General features: G+C 37.0%; 1 protein-coding gene across 4 annotated transcripts in view; it reads left to right on the top strand.

Annotated features, from left to right (window-relative positions):
- The window catches only part of NELL2 (neural EGFL like 2), a 513,811-nt gene that overhangs the window by 199,235 nt on the left and 300,001 nt on the right, over positions 1–14,575 (top strand). For all 4 annotated transcript variants that reach the window (XM_066258163.1, XM_066258164.1, XM_066258165.1 and 1 more), the window contains 5 exons: positions 8,074–8,247; positions 8,338–8,434; positions 11,124–11,196; positions 11,367–11,449; positions 13,141–13,269. In XM_066258163.1, the coding sequence (XP_066114260.1) occupies positions 8,074–8,247; positions 8,338–8,434; positions 11,124–11,196; positions 11,367–11,449; positions 13,141–13,269 (556 nt within the window). The remainder of the gene's footprint in view (positions 1–8,073; positions 8,248–8,337; positions 8,435–11,123; positions 11,197–11,366; positions 11,450–13,140; positions 13,270–14,575) is intronic.

The raw sequence follows: 14,575 nt of genomic DNA, 5'->3' as shown, positions 1-14,575 counted from the left end.
AATTGTGCCATCCATGGCACTAGAAGTGTATGTGACTTTTTTGCAGGTGACTAATTTACAACTGGCTTATAGCTTAATGTGCTGATATAATCTGATCTTTTTTCTATTTAGGTTTAATTTAAGGCAGCAGAAAAACTCTCAACTCAATGTGTCAGATGTGATGTGACCTTATTTTTATCCTTTGATCTTGAGTGATGAAGAAGGTTGTTAAAATGAATGATGTCCTGCCACCGTTGCCTACTTCTCTGAAGCCTGATCTTAAATTAGTTTATATTTCTGTCAATGCAAAAGATATTTGAGTAACAAGGCCATACATTATTATGAAGGGTGAACTTTATTTCAGATTTTAGTTGCCTCTCAAAATTATGAATAACAAATCAGGGAGATGTGTTATGCTCAAGTGTGATAGATTATCTTCTTGAGATTTAAAATGGGATTTTTAATTTAAGGTAGTAAATGCTCATTAAAGATGAAAGGGAAAATAAAGGACAATAAAAAGGTTTAAAAAATCACTCAGAGGTCTGTCACTGAAACAATCATTTTTTTATATTCATACGTTTTATTCAAATTTCATATTTTCCCCATGATCCCTATGACAGTGTATCAGTTATGATTCTTGGTTGTAAAGTAACTTTGGAGGTGGTGGGTGGGAAGGAGCTTACAGAACTGATGGAGGCCTGAGGCACCAGAATGTGGAAGAGCAGTAAGCGAAGGCTCCCTGGTAGGCCTGCAAACAGGAGGCAGTGCAGAGTGACTCTAACAGAAGGGACTGGATGCTGCTGCCCCTAGCACAGTGCAGATTCTCTTTTCCTCCCTTCCTTGCTGGGTTTCATTAATATTCTGAATCTTGAGAAAGAGTGTCTGATTGCTAGGTGTGTCGTGGGCCTGCCTCTGGCTGTGCCATGGGGAGGGAGAGGGAGGATTTGACCTCCTTGCTTTTTGAGATGAGAATGATAGATCAAGTACTGTTGTTATTTATTCAGTGTTTTGTTTGTGTGGAATCCTATTCCAAGTGCTTTCTTTCTTTCTCTCTCTCTCATTTTATTGATTGATTTCAGAGACACAGAGAGAGATAGGTTGGGAGGGAGGGAGGGAGAGAGAGAGAGAGAAAGAGAGAAAGAAAGAGAGGTGCACTTAATTATGTATTCACTGGTCGCTTCCCGTATGTGCCCTGACCAGGGATTGAACTGCAACCTTAGTGTCTCCAGATGACACTCAACCGACTGAGCTAACTGGCCAGGGCCATCAAGTGCTTTTTTTTTTCATTTTTAGTGAGAGGAGGGGAGGCAGAGACAGACTTCCGCATGTGCCCTTCTGAGATCCACATGGCAAGCCCACTAGGGGGCGATGCTCTGCCCATCTGGGGCTGCTGCTCTGGTTGTAACCAGAGTCATTTTTTAGCTCCTGAGGTGGAGGCCATGGAGTCATCCTCTGAGATCAGGCCAATCAAGCCATGGCTGCAGGAGGGGAAATGAGAAAGAGAGAAAGAGAAAGAGAGACAGAGAGAAAAGGGAGGGAGAGGGGTGGAGAGGCAGATGGGCACTTCTCTTGTGTTCCCTGACCGAGAATCAAACCCAGGACATCCACAGGCCAGGCCAATGCTCTACCACTGAGCCAACCAGCCAGGTCCCAAGTGCTTTCTTAAATGAACTTTTCAAATCACACAGAAATCCTATGAGGCAAGTGCAATTACATCCCCATTTTTTAATCTGAGTAACCAAATGAAGTGCAGAGAGGTAAATTAGCTTACCATGCTGTGAGGGTTGTGGGAATGTGAACCCCCAGGCTTTCGGGCTTGGCTGTTTAACCACTTTGTTCTGCTGGGCCTTGGGGCAGTTGGGGAGGGGAAGAAGGCCTGCCCCCACTGAGATGTCACCCAGTGAGCGACAGTGCAGTTCCAGAAATGAATATGACTGTTACTAGAAAAAATAATTATTAAAATAGGCTCACAGTGTTCATTATAGATACTTTTTAATTTGTAATTACTCAATAATCATATTTTCCTGTAATTTTCTGTCTCCATACATGTTTATACATCTTAATAGTGACTGGTTTTGAAGATATAGATGAACTCCTTTTCAACCTGTTTTCTCTTTTTCTTTTTTATTTATTTAGAAACTTAATTTTAACAGGGTGACATTGATCAATAAGTGTACATAGATTCAGACAAACATCATTCCATCATTTGATTAGCCAGTTATGTTTATATCCATCACCTAATGCCAAGTCATTTTCTGTCACCTTATATTTGTCCCTCTTCACACCCTTCCTTTAACACCCCTTCCCCCTCCTCTACATCTCCCTCCCCTTGGTAACCACTGCACTCTTATCTATGTCCAAGAGTCTCAGCTTTATATCCCACTTATGTGTGAAATCATACTGGTTTTAGCTTTTTCTGATTTACTTATTTCACTCAGTATAATGTTCTCAAGGTCTATCCATGTTGTCGTAGATGACCCTATATCATCATTTCTTATGGCTGAGTAGTATTCCATTGTATATATGTACCACAGCTTCTTTAATCCTCTATTGAGGAGCACTTTGGTTATTTCCATGTCTTGGCCACTGTGAATAATGCTGTGGTTAATATGGAGGTGCATGTGTCATTATGTACCAATGTTTTTGAGGTTTTTTTAAATTTTTTTTATTATTTATTCATTTTAGAGAGGAGAAAGAGGGAGTCAGAGAGAGAGAGAGAGAAGGAGAGAGAGAGAGAGAGAGAGAGAGACGGGGGGAGGAGCTGGAAGCATCAACTCCCATATGTGCCTTGACCAGGCAAGCCCAGGGTTTCGAACCGGCGACCTCAGCATTTCCAGGTCGATGCTTTATCCACTGCACCACCACAGGTCAGGCTGTTTTTGAGTTTTGATGGTAGATACTCAGTGGAGGGATTGCTGCATCATAAGGTACTTCAATTCTTAATTTTTGAGTAACCTAACCATCATACTTTCTTGCATAATGGTTGTACTAATTTACATTCCCACCAACAGTGAATGAGGGTTCCTTTTTCTCCACAGCATCTCCAGCACTTGCTATTACCTGTCTTGTTGATAATAGCCAATCTAACAGGTGTGAGGTAGTATCTCATTGTAGTTTTGATTTGCATTTCTCGAATAGCTAGTGAAGATGAGCATTTTTTCATATATCTGTTGGCCGTTTGTATGTCTTCTTGGCAAAAGAAACTGACAACAAAACAAATAGAAAGCCAACAAAATGGGAGATGATATCTGCAAACTACAGCTCCTAGAAGAGGTTAATATCCAAAATATACACAGAACTCACAAAGCTCAGCAACAAACGATCCAATTAGAAATGGAGGAAAGACATGTTTTCTCTTATTTTAATGAGAGCTAACTTTTATTTAATACTAACCATGTGCTAGACATACTTTAAGGTGTGTTATGCCATCATTTTTCTCTTTATTAAATATTTTTGTGTATTATATATTTACTTTTTAAAATATAGTGAAATATCCTAATGAGAATGTAACTGTTGGTCAAGTATTTAACTTATGATTGGTTGTTATTTATCGGGCACAGTGTCAGCCTCATTGTTATTAAAGGCTACTTTAGTACCTCAAGTTCAGGAATTCAATATCGGTACTATTTCTAATAATAGCTAGAGAAGAGCAGCAATAATAGGGTTATGCCTCAGTGGGTTAAGAACTGACAACTACTGTATATGGCAGTGGGGCAGTGTGTTTGCTGATGTTATTTTTCTTAAAAAGCAAACATTATCATTGTAAAATTCACTAGCTGATCTAAATAAAGAATGAACACTTGTGATCAAATAATATAGAAAACCTTCTCTGGTTAGTGTTTTTTAGATAAAAATGTTTTATTCTTAACTTCTAACTATGACTTATGTTCTTGACTGATTGGTTTATTTTTTAATCTTTTATTTTTAACACTTAAAGTTTTTTATTTTACACTTTGGAATTTTTTATTTATAAATTAAATTTAATGGGCTGACATTGACCAATAAGAGTACGTGAGTTTTGAGTGAACCGCTCGGTAGCATTTGAAATGTTAATTATGTTGTGTGCCCACCACTCAAAGTGAAACCATTTTCTGTCACTGTGTATTTGTCCCTCTTTACTCCTCTCCCCTGCACCTCCCACCTCCTGGTAACCACTTCACCTTTATCTGTGTCCATGAGTCTCAGTTTTATATCCCACCTGTGTGGGTTATATATTTGTCCCTTTTTTCTCCCCTCCCCCTGGTAACCACTTAAGTCTTATTTTTTAATCTTAAAATAGAATTTTACTATATATATTAATATTAAAAATTAATACCTAATTAAGACAATTCAAGGATATACAAATATATGGAAAATTGCTCACATTCTTTCCCCTTAACTATACCACCCTGAGGTAACTACTGCTAACATTTGACTTGACAGGTATCCTTCTTTTATTTTTTTCCCTGCAAACATTCTCACACACACACACACACACACACACACACACACACACACGTACACACACACAGTTTCTGCAAACAAAATGAGATTCTATAGTTTTTTTTTTAATTTACCCAATAGTAAACTACGGCACTCTTTCATTTTTGAATGTCATACTTTTTGTAGAGTGGCATAGTATTCCAGAATATGGATGTATCCTCTGAGTGAATAGTTGGTACTTCATCAGATTTTCATTATTTTAAACAAATCTGCAGTTAGAACCTTCTGCATATATCATTGTTAATTTGTGTTGTTATTTTTCAGGATGGATTTTAGATTTGAAATTGCTGAGTTTTTAAAGAGTATGCACATTTAATGTTCTGATAGTTTTCCCAAACTGCCTTACAAGGAGTCCCACTTCACCACAAATATGTATCAGTTTATTTTCCCACATTTTTATTGTTACGAGATATTAGATTTTTATTATTGACAATATGATTGATAAAGCCAATAAGTTGCCTCTTCTTATTGATTTGTAAGTGCTTTTCATTAACCTCTGATTTATCATGTGTTTAATCTTGTGTTAGAAAATGTCATGTGTTGTTTAATTTTATTTATGTATTTTTTTCTGTTAAGATATTTTTGAATTTTATGTAGTTAACCTATAATTGATATTGTTTTAATTTATGGTTTCTGTTTTATTCTAATTTTTTGCCTCTTGCAATTATGGCTAATTTCTATCTTCTACAGGTTATTCCCAGCAGCACACAAAAATTAGTATTTTTTTTTACCAATTAAAATAAAACCCTCCCTTGAGATCTTTCAGCAGCTACCCTTCTGTTTCTCCCGAAGTATCTGTGCTTATTAGTTCTTATTTCTTTGACCAGTCTCTCTTGAGCCTCCTTCCAGACTTTATTTTCTGTGAAATTTTCTGAAATAGCTTTAGGGTACCAGAAACCTCTGTTTTGCTAAATCCAGTGGTTAAGTCTTTTATCTTGTTTGACCTATTAGCAGCACTTGATACAGGTCACTACTTCTACTTCCTTTGAGGTATTGCCTTCATCACTAGGCCTTTGGGATATCAGTCTCACTTTTTTCTCCTCTAATCTCACTAGCCACTTATATTGCTTTTCTTTTTCTGCTTTCCCCTTAAAATGTTAGTGTCCTTTTTTCAGCTATAATAATTACTGAGGTAATCCTTATGTCATCACAGCTTTCAATACAATCTATATGCCTATGACTCCCAAATTTCCATCTCTATTATGAACCTGTATCCTCCTCAGACTTGTCCTTTTGTCCCCCCATTCTGGATGTAAAGCTCTTTTTAATTAAAGTATAGTTGATATACAATATTGTATTTGTTTCAGGTGTGCAACATAGTGATTTGACATTAGTATACCTTACAAAGTGACCATCTCCATGAGAAGTCTAGTAACCATCTGTACAGAATTACCGCCATCTCATCGACCATATTCCCTATGCTGTACTTTACAACTCCATGGCTTATTTATGTTATAAATTGTAACTCTTAAACGCCCAACACCACGGATAGACCTAGAGGGTATTATGCTAAGTGAAATAAGTCAGAGAAAGACAAATACTGTATAATTTCACTGATCTGTGTAATCTAAAAAACTAAACAAATGAATAAACAAAACAGACTCCTAGATATAGAAAACAAATTCATAGTTGCTAGAAAATTGGGCAATGAGGCAATGGGTAAAAAAGTGAAGGGAATTAAGTGGTACAAACTCATGGTTCTACATGTCTTTGTGAGTGTTCATGAGGTTCATAACGTAACATTTATGAGTTTAAAACTTGACTGAAATTAGTTTTTCTTCCTTTGAGAATGTCTTGATTTCTTCTTTATTTCTGAAAAAAGTTTTGCTGGGTATAGAACTCTAGGCTGACAGCTTTTTGTTTTATCACATGAAAAATATTGTGTCACTTTCTTCTGTCTTTGTTGTTTCTGCTGAGAAATCCTACTACCATTCTAATTTATTTTTACTTGAGCATAATGCTTTTCTTTTCTGTCGGCTTTCAATATGTTTTCTTTGTTTTTAGTTTTTAGAAGTATAATTACGGTGAGTATTTCTGTAAGTCGATCTTGTTTTGGGTTGGCTTAGATTCTTGAATCTGTGAATTTAGATCTTTTACCAAATTTGGAAAGTTTTCAGCCACTATTTAGTCAAATACTTTTTCAGTCTACCTTCTTTCTCCTCTTAAATGCACTCTAATTATACATATCTTAGATCTTTTGTCTCATAGGTCTCTGAGACTCTGTTCCTTTTTTTTTTTTTTCCCAGTCTGTTTTCATTCTCTTGTTCAGATTGGGTAATTTTTGTTTCATCTTTCAGTTAACTGATTCTTTTCTTGGTGCCTTCCATTTTACTGTTTATCTTACAGTTTGGGTTTCTTATTTTAGTTATTTTTTTAGTACTAAAACTTCCATTTGGGAAAAAAAAAACAACTTCCATTTGGTTCTTTATTTATTTGGTTCTTCTAGTTCTCTGCTGAGGCTTTGTTTTTTCTTTGTTGATATTGTTGTTTCAAGTTCTTTAAAATTTTTGCCAGGTAATTGCTGTTAATATCTCTTGATTGTCTTTTTATCATTAAATTTGAGGTCTTTTTGTTCTTGGTATGGCATTTGGCTTTTAACATAAATCTGCTCATTTTTGTATCATGTTCTGAGACTGGGGTCTTATTTTAACTCCCTATTTTAGCTAGGTATCTCTGACAATGCTGTGTCAGAAGATGGGGGAATGCCCTGTTTTTTACAGGTATGGGGAGATCCCCATTTAGCCTTCTGTTAGAATTGAGGGAAAGCTTCTATTATTTCTGGGTAGGAGTGAAATCTCCAGCTCCCCACAGTGTCAGTACAGACAATTGTCTCTACTGACACTGTGGTAGGGACGGTCTTAATACTGTTGTGTGGTGCCGAAAGTCCTGACTCTCTGCTAAGCTTCCTCTGTCACCTTTCTAGTTGGGAGGAGGCAGTGTGTTTTGTTACTGCCATGAATGGGAGGGAGATCAAGTTCCTTCTCATGTGGACTCCGTTGATGCCAAGGGAAGCTCTATGATTGGCCAGTTGGGCTAAAGGTCTTGGCTCTCAACTTGTTCTTCTCTCTCACCATCCTAGTGGAAGTATTGGATATATCTTTTTTGCCTCAAGAGGATGGAAATCTAGCATCCCTACTTAGCCTTTGCTGGCATGGTTGAGGATGAGACCAGTTATTTTCTGTGGTGTTTGACCTGAATAGCGTGATTATTTTCTAAAAGTTTTTGTCTTGCTACTTTTCCCCTTTCCTGATACTTTGGCTAGAAAAATCAGGGGTTTTTTTTGTTTTGTTTTGGTTTTTTTTTACTGCATCTGTTGGTATTTTCAGTTTGCCAGATTCTTCAGTTCCAATTCTAAATATATGAAGCAAAATGAAAACCCGGGAAACTCACCATTGTTTTGTTTCTCAAGCCGCTGACATCCCTCCTCACTGGTGTCCCCCCCACCCCTTCATCTTTCAGACCTTCTTATGTTTGTTTTGTAATGTCTAGTTGTACTTTAGTGGGAAGATTAGGGAAGCATATCTACTCGATCCTTCTGGAGGCAGAGATCATGTCAGTCATTTTTTGATTTGACTTTCAGTGGACTCCATATGGCTCTTCCTCTCTGTACAGGTACCTGGAACTGGAAAGCAGTGGCCATCGGAACGAAGTCAGGCTGCACTACCGCTCAGGGAGTCACCGCCCTCACACGGAAGTGTTTCCTTACATTTTGGCTGATGACAAGTGGCACAAGCTTTCTTTAGCCATCAGTGCCTCTCATTTGACTTTACACATTGACTGCAATAAGTAAGTGAAACGTTCTCAGTTCAGGAAATGGAAGATTCTAAGAAATGACTGCTAACTTACATTACTTATCTGATTTTTCTTTGTTTGCAGAATATATGAAAGAGTGGTGGAAAAGCCCACCACAGACTTGCCAGTGGGCACCACATTTTGGCTGGGACAGAGAAATAATGCACATGGATATTTTAAGGTATTTTGACTAAAATCTGAGCATAAAGGGTAAATATATATAAATGCTTTCTAATGAGTTTGGAAAAGTGCATTTTCTTTTTTGTGGTGTGAAACAAATTAACTTGATTTGTGTAGTTTTTCTCTTTATGTTTATTTCTGTTTTTTGCTTTTTTAATGCTGGTGTGTTATTTAGCCAACCAGAACTACTTTCTCTTTTTTGCCTAATGAGATTGATCTTTAGACATACAGAGAAGATCACAAGGCTGAAATCAGGGCAGTTAACATGTCATTTTTGAAATTAGGCATTCAAAGTAATAAAAGTCTAAAATGTTAGTATACAAATAAACTCTCCACTACTGAAATATAACCCTTGATGATACTTTCATGGGGCTGTTATTAATAGAAAATTGAAAGCTTTTTAATATTCATTATTCATGTTCTCCTTCTACTCCATAAAGTGAGAAAGAAATATATATACATATATATGCACAAATCTACCAAAACTAGAAATCAGTCATAATTTATAGACTTTTCTTTAGTTTCTACTTAGAGACACACTGTAGAATCTCATTATTGTAGAGGATCTAAAACACCTACCACTTAATTTTCTGTATTTAAAGGATAAAGCAATAAAATCCAGAAAATATCTTAACTGTAATCCCATAAATGTAACCATTTCCTCCCAGCAGCTATAAAACAGAAGTGGCATGGTAAATGCTTGTAAAATAAAAGAACGATAGGTGATGTGTCCGAAAAACTCATGGGTTTTTAGGTAGAGTAGGTACCAATAACTTTAAAATTATATAGCAAGGTTTATAGTCCTAGAAAGTGTTTTTTAAAACTTAAACATTGCCTGTTACCTGGAAACCAGGTGCTTTGAATATGTCATTTCATCTGACCCTAAGCTTGCTGGCTTTGATGCATGGTCTTTCCCCCCCTCTTTTATGTATGCATAAACCTGCTAAAAGAGGTTAACTAGCTTCTCCAAAGATAGTCATGGGAAATTTATCGCATGTTAACAAATCCTGAAAATCCAATGCTTTTTTCCCATGTAAGGGATGGCGTATTTGTGATGTGAGTACCAAGTCTCTTCTCTATTTAATTATAACAGTCTTTCCCACGGAGCCCAGATGTGGCCTCAGAATCCTTCACACAGATCAATTATGTGTGCTACTCTAGGGATCATACTTTTTATTGTAGACTGTGAGTGGGGCCTACTAGAGTCATGCAATGCACATGTACATGGTAACCTCATTTTTATGTTGCTGCTTCTAAGTGATGGGAGTTTGTATACACATTGCCTCTGAAATCTAAACCCAAACAAATAACAGATTCAGAAATTGCCACAGCATACTAAAATATTTATTATTCACATTGACGTTTTTTTTTTGTGCCACATTATTAATCAGATTACATATGTAGAAGCTATATAGGTGTCAACATTTGGTAAATCTTTGTTCAAGATGTATGGGTACTGTCACCCCTGTCATTAGACATTTTGTTTGCATTTTTCACAGAGATCAAGTGAAATATTAATTAAAGAAAATATATAAAGTTGATGAAGGAAGAGAGAAGAGTGTGGTGGATAAACGGGACAGCTAGAGTGTATCTGCTGAGGTCATTTCTGAGCCAACATTTGGCCTTAGTTTTAAGAGTCCCCAAAGCTGAAAGCTAATTGTACCTTAATGACTGAAGATGCATGTAAACTCTGCATATAAACATGTAATGTGACCTTCCGTGTAAAATGGGTTATTTTCAGCTAGTATGTATGTATGTATGTATGTATGTATGTATGTATTTATTCATTTTTACAGAGACAGCGAGAGTCAGAGAGAGGGATAGATAGGGGCAGACAGACAGGACGGAGAGAGATGAGAAGCATCAATCATTAGTTTTTCATTGCAACACCTTAGCTGTTCATTGATTGCTTTCTCATATGTGCCTTGACCGTGGGGCTACAGCAGACCAAGAAACCCCTTGCTTGAACCAGTGACCTTAGGTCCAAGTTGGTGAGCTTTGCTCAAACCAGATGAGCCCGCGCTCAATCTGGTGACCTCGGGGTCTCGAATCTGGGTCCTCCGCATCCCAGTCCGATGCTCTATCCACTGCGCCACCGCCTGGTCAGGCTCAGCTGGCATTTAAAAAAATTTCATGCTAAACTTTCTGTATTCTTAAGGACTTGTCACTAGTCTTTCACAGCTGTTTATATCGTCTTTTCTGAGTTGAGAAACTAATTTTAAAAGCTTCAGCTGGAAAATGAGAAATGCTCAGACGAGCATTGCTTCTATAACTCAGTTTTTCTATTCTTGTCTTTTGATGATTGCAGTTAATTTAAAATTTGTATGTATTTCACTGTTGCTGAAACAAAAGTGATTTACAGGTTGATTTTTAAAGGTCATTTTCAAGCCTTACTTCAGTGGCTAACTAAAAGTAACTTCTTAAAATAACATGACTATTGCCTCTTAATTATATCTTGACATTTGATCTTAAGGCTTTAAAAATATTATCAAAAAGAGAGTCTATGGGCAATCATCTATTTTTTCTTATATATTTCTTTCATTTTGGCTTGAATGCAAAACAATGTAAAAAATAATGGTTCTCAGGGGTTTTGGTGATTCTGTCTTATGTTTTTCTTCATGAATTTGACTGTTGAATGTAATTCGGGTAGATGAAAGTAAAATGTTTTTTATTTAATTTTTCATACACAGGGCATAATGCAAGATGTGCAATTACTTGTCATGCCCCAAGGATTTATTGCTCAGTGCCCAGATCTTAATCGCAGTAAGTCCATTAGTTTTTGCACTATGTGATGAAAAGTGTTCTTCTTGTTTAATTTTATCTACAATGTCGATTTGAAATTGGAGTTCCCATATATGAATTGTCAGCATAGACTTAACCAGGTTGAACCCTTTATAAATATAATTTAACCAACACAGTGTTTGTAATTCTAGCCTGTCCAACTTGCAATGACTTCCATGGACTTGTGCAGAAAATTATGGAGCTGCAGGACATTTTAGCCAAAACATCAGCCAAGGTAAAAGCTACTTAGAAATACAGTGTGGGGGCCCAACTGGGCGGTGGTATAATAGATAGAATGTTGGACTGTGATGCAGAGGACTCAGGTTTGAAACCCTGAGGTCAGCAGCTTGAGCGCGGGCTCATGTGGCTTGAGCGTGGGCTCACCAGCTTGAGTATGGGGTTGCTGGCTTGAATGTATGATCACAGACATGACCCTGTGGTGGCTGGCTGAGTCCAAAGGTCACTATCTTGAAGCTCAGGGTTGCTGGCTTGAGCAAGGGGTCACTCGCTCTGCTTTAGAACCTCCCCCCCCATCAAGGCACATATGAGAAAGCAATCAATGAACAACTAATTGCTGCAACAAAAAAATGATGCTTCTCATCTCTCCCTTTCTGTCTGTCTGTCTGTCTCTATCAGTTCCTCTCTCTGTCTCTCCCTCTGTCTCTGTCACAAAAATAAAAAATGAATAAAAAGAAATACAGTGTGGGGGAGCTCAGAAATCTTTGAGGTTCCTTATAATTTAGTTTTTTTTAAATAACGACAGGTGCTCACCTTTAAGGCTTTTCTTGTACTGTATACTCTTAGCTAGGATTAAATCTAAATCTAAATTCTTGCCTAAGGGAAGGGTTTATAAATATTTAAACCCTGGCCATCTGTATAACAAATGATTCAGTAAGTTAGGAATGAGTCAGATTACTTGTTTTATTACAACTGGTTTTATTGTTTAATTTAATTTAAATTTTTTTTTTTGTATTTTTCCAAAGTTAGAAGCGGGGAGGCAGTCAGACAGACTCTCACATGTGCCTGACCAGGATCCATCCGGCATGCCCACCAGGAGGCGATGCTCTACCCATCTGGGGTATTGCTCCTTTGTGGCTAGAGCCATTGTAGTGCCTGAGGTGTAGGCCATGGAGCCATCCTCAGAAACTGGGCCAACTTTTCTCTCATGGAGCCTTGGCTGCTGGAGGGGAAGAGAGAGATAGAGAGGAAGGAGAGGGGGAAGGTTAGAGAAGCAGATGGGCTCTTCTCCTGTGTGCCCTGACTGGGAATCAATCCCTGGACTTCCACACGCCGGGCCAGTGCTTTACCACTGAGCCAACTGGCCAAGGCTAATTTAATATTTTTTATTGAATTTCTCTGTATAATGAAAGAAATGAATGGATATTTTAAAGAATGTGGACACTAAGATTATGTCAAGGAAATGGTGCTATATATGCTTCCTACCACTATGTTGCAATTATAGGATAATTCACTGTTTAAACAAGTCACAATTTTACCTACAATTTCATCAGACTATTGTCATTTTGCATAGTACATACTAATAACTTGAAAGCTGCATTGTATATAGATGATTTGTTTCTGACACTATAAAATTTATGATTTTGCTTGAGTAGACATACTTATGAAATTAAACACTTTTAAAAACGGAAAATGCTTTGCTGTATTGTGGGTAATGCTATTTTGACTTAGCTTCCATTTATATCTTATAAATTATGTTTTTTTCCAAAGTCAAGAGGAAATTTACAAAAATCAGAAGGGGGAAATCCTTTCTTTTAGATTAAAACATTAAATATATTTATAACAAGTAGTTGATGGGCACAGCCATCATTACTGTCGCACGCTGAAGAAATCAGATGACTACCAGAGTAGCTTGCACTTATGCATTGCCAGATGGTGAGCAATATGAACCCTTCCTTTGTGCCACAGTTGTCTCGAGCCGAACAACGAATGAATAGATTGGATCAATGCTATTGTGAAAGGACTTGCACCATGAAGGGAACCACCTACAGAGAGTTTGAGTCCTGGACAGATGGCTGTAAGAACTGCACATGCTTGGTATGACTTGCACTGGATTTCAGACTAAGGGAACTCAGATACTCTCCCACTTTTTAAAAATTTATTGAAATAAAGTAATCATGAAAATTTCAAGACCTATTTCCTCAAGACACAACACTAAAGAACCAGCAAACCCGGTCAAATCTATGAAACTGTGTGTTGAATTATTAAAGACACTTTCTAGCCTTTAAAGATTATTATGGTTTAAGAATGCTATAAAATTTAAATTTATTGGTACACACATGAAGTTAGAAAATTAAATTGGTTTAGTAAGAGGATTCTCAAAGGATTCTATTTTGTTGTCTTTAACATTTCCAGGTATTTCCCTCTCATGTGTTTATTAATGTATTTTAATAAAACTAAATTAAATGGAGCATGAACTATTGTGATCAAATTGGTCCATATAAACAAATTATGAGGTTCAAATAAGATAATCTTTAAAAATTTGCTAATATAATGGAACACAAATTATAGAGTTTAAATTAACATGGTTTCTCTAATTGCTCACAATAATTTAGTGTATTATTTCAAGTTATGTTTAGTTTCAAAGAAAAGTATGCAACTAGTTTGGTTTTGAATTTTGAAATTGCTCATGAATTTATCTGTCAAAACTGGTTAACTGGAAAGAAATCAGGTCTACATGAATTAGTCTTTCAAAAAACCATTTCCCCAAGTTCACTGAGTTTATTCAAAAGCAGAATATCACATGTAAAGAAGGTCAAAGGTAGCTCGGAAATAACCATATATGTTCACATGTGTGTGAGTGTGTTATGTGACTTCCATTCAGGGACATATTATGCTCCTATTAAAGTTATAGCACTTGAAAAATATGGTAAAAGCTTCCCAATTTGTTAATTGGGGGTCAAAAATCAAACAGTAAACTATGAAATGTGGTATAGTGAGGACAGTAAAATGACTAGAAAAGCAGCTAGCAACCTGGGAGTTCTGGATGAGCTCCAAGAATCAAATTCCTTGCTGTTCTGACTGCAGTTTGGTGCCTCATGGTGACTGTCAGCACCACTTCATGGTGGTAGTCTGTCTCATCTTAAATAACCCTGGGAAGATTCTGGGTCCTGACACTGGGTCTTCAGGATGGCAGCGTTTATTCTCCTGGTTTGTTGATGCTCATTTTGTTAGTAGTCTGGGGAGACATGAGTGTCCCAGACTTAACCCTTAGCCTGCTATTCTTGGTCAGTGTATGCCTTTCCCTCCATGTATGTCCTCATCCACCTCACTATACAAGGTGAGAATGGTGGCTCAGTATCAATCAGTTGCTAGACTGAAGATGGGATCCAATCATTAACTG

This window comes from Saccopteryx bilineata, chromosome 2 (assembly GCF_036850765.1).
Source record: "Saccopteryx bilineata isolate mSacBil1 chromosome 2, mSacBil1_pri_phased_curated, whole genome shotgun sequence".
Taxonomy (NCBI): Eukaryota; Metazoa; Chordata; class Mammalia; order Chiroptera; family Emballonuridae; genus Saccopteryx; species Saccopteryx bilineata.
The sequence above is the reverse complement of the archived record's forward strand: the minus strand, read 5'-3'. Positions and strand labels throughout refer to the sequence as shown.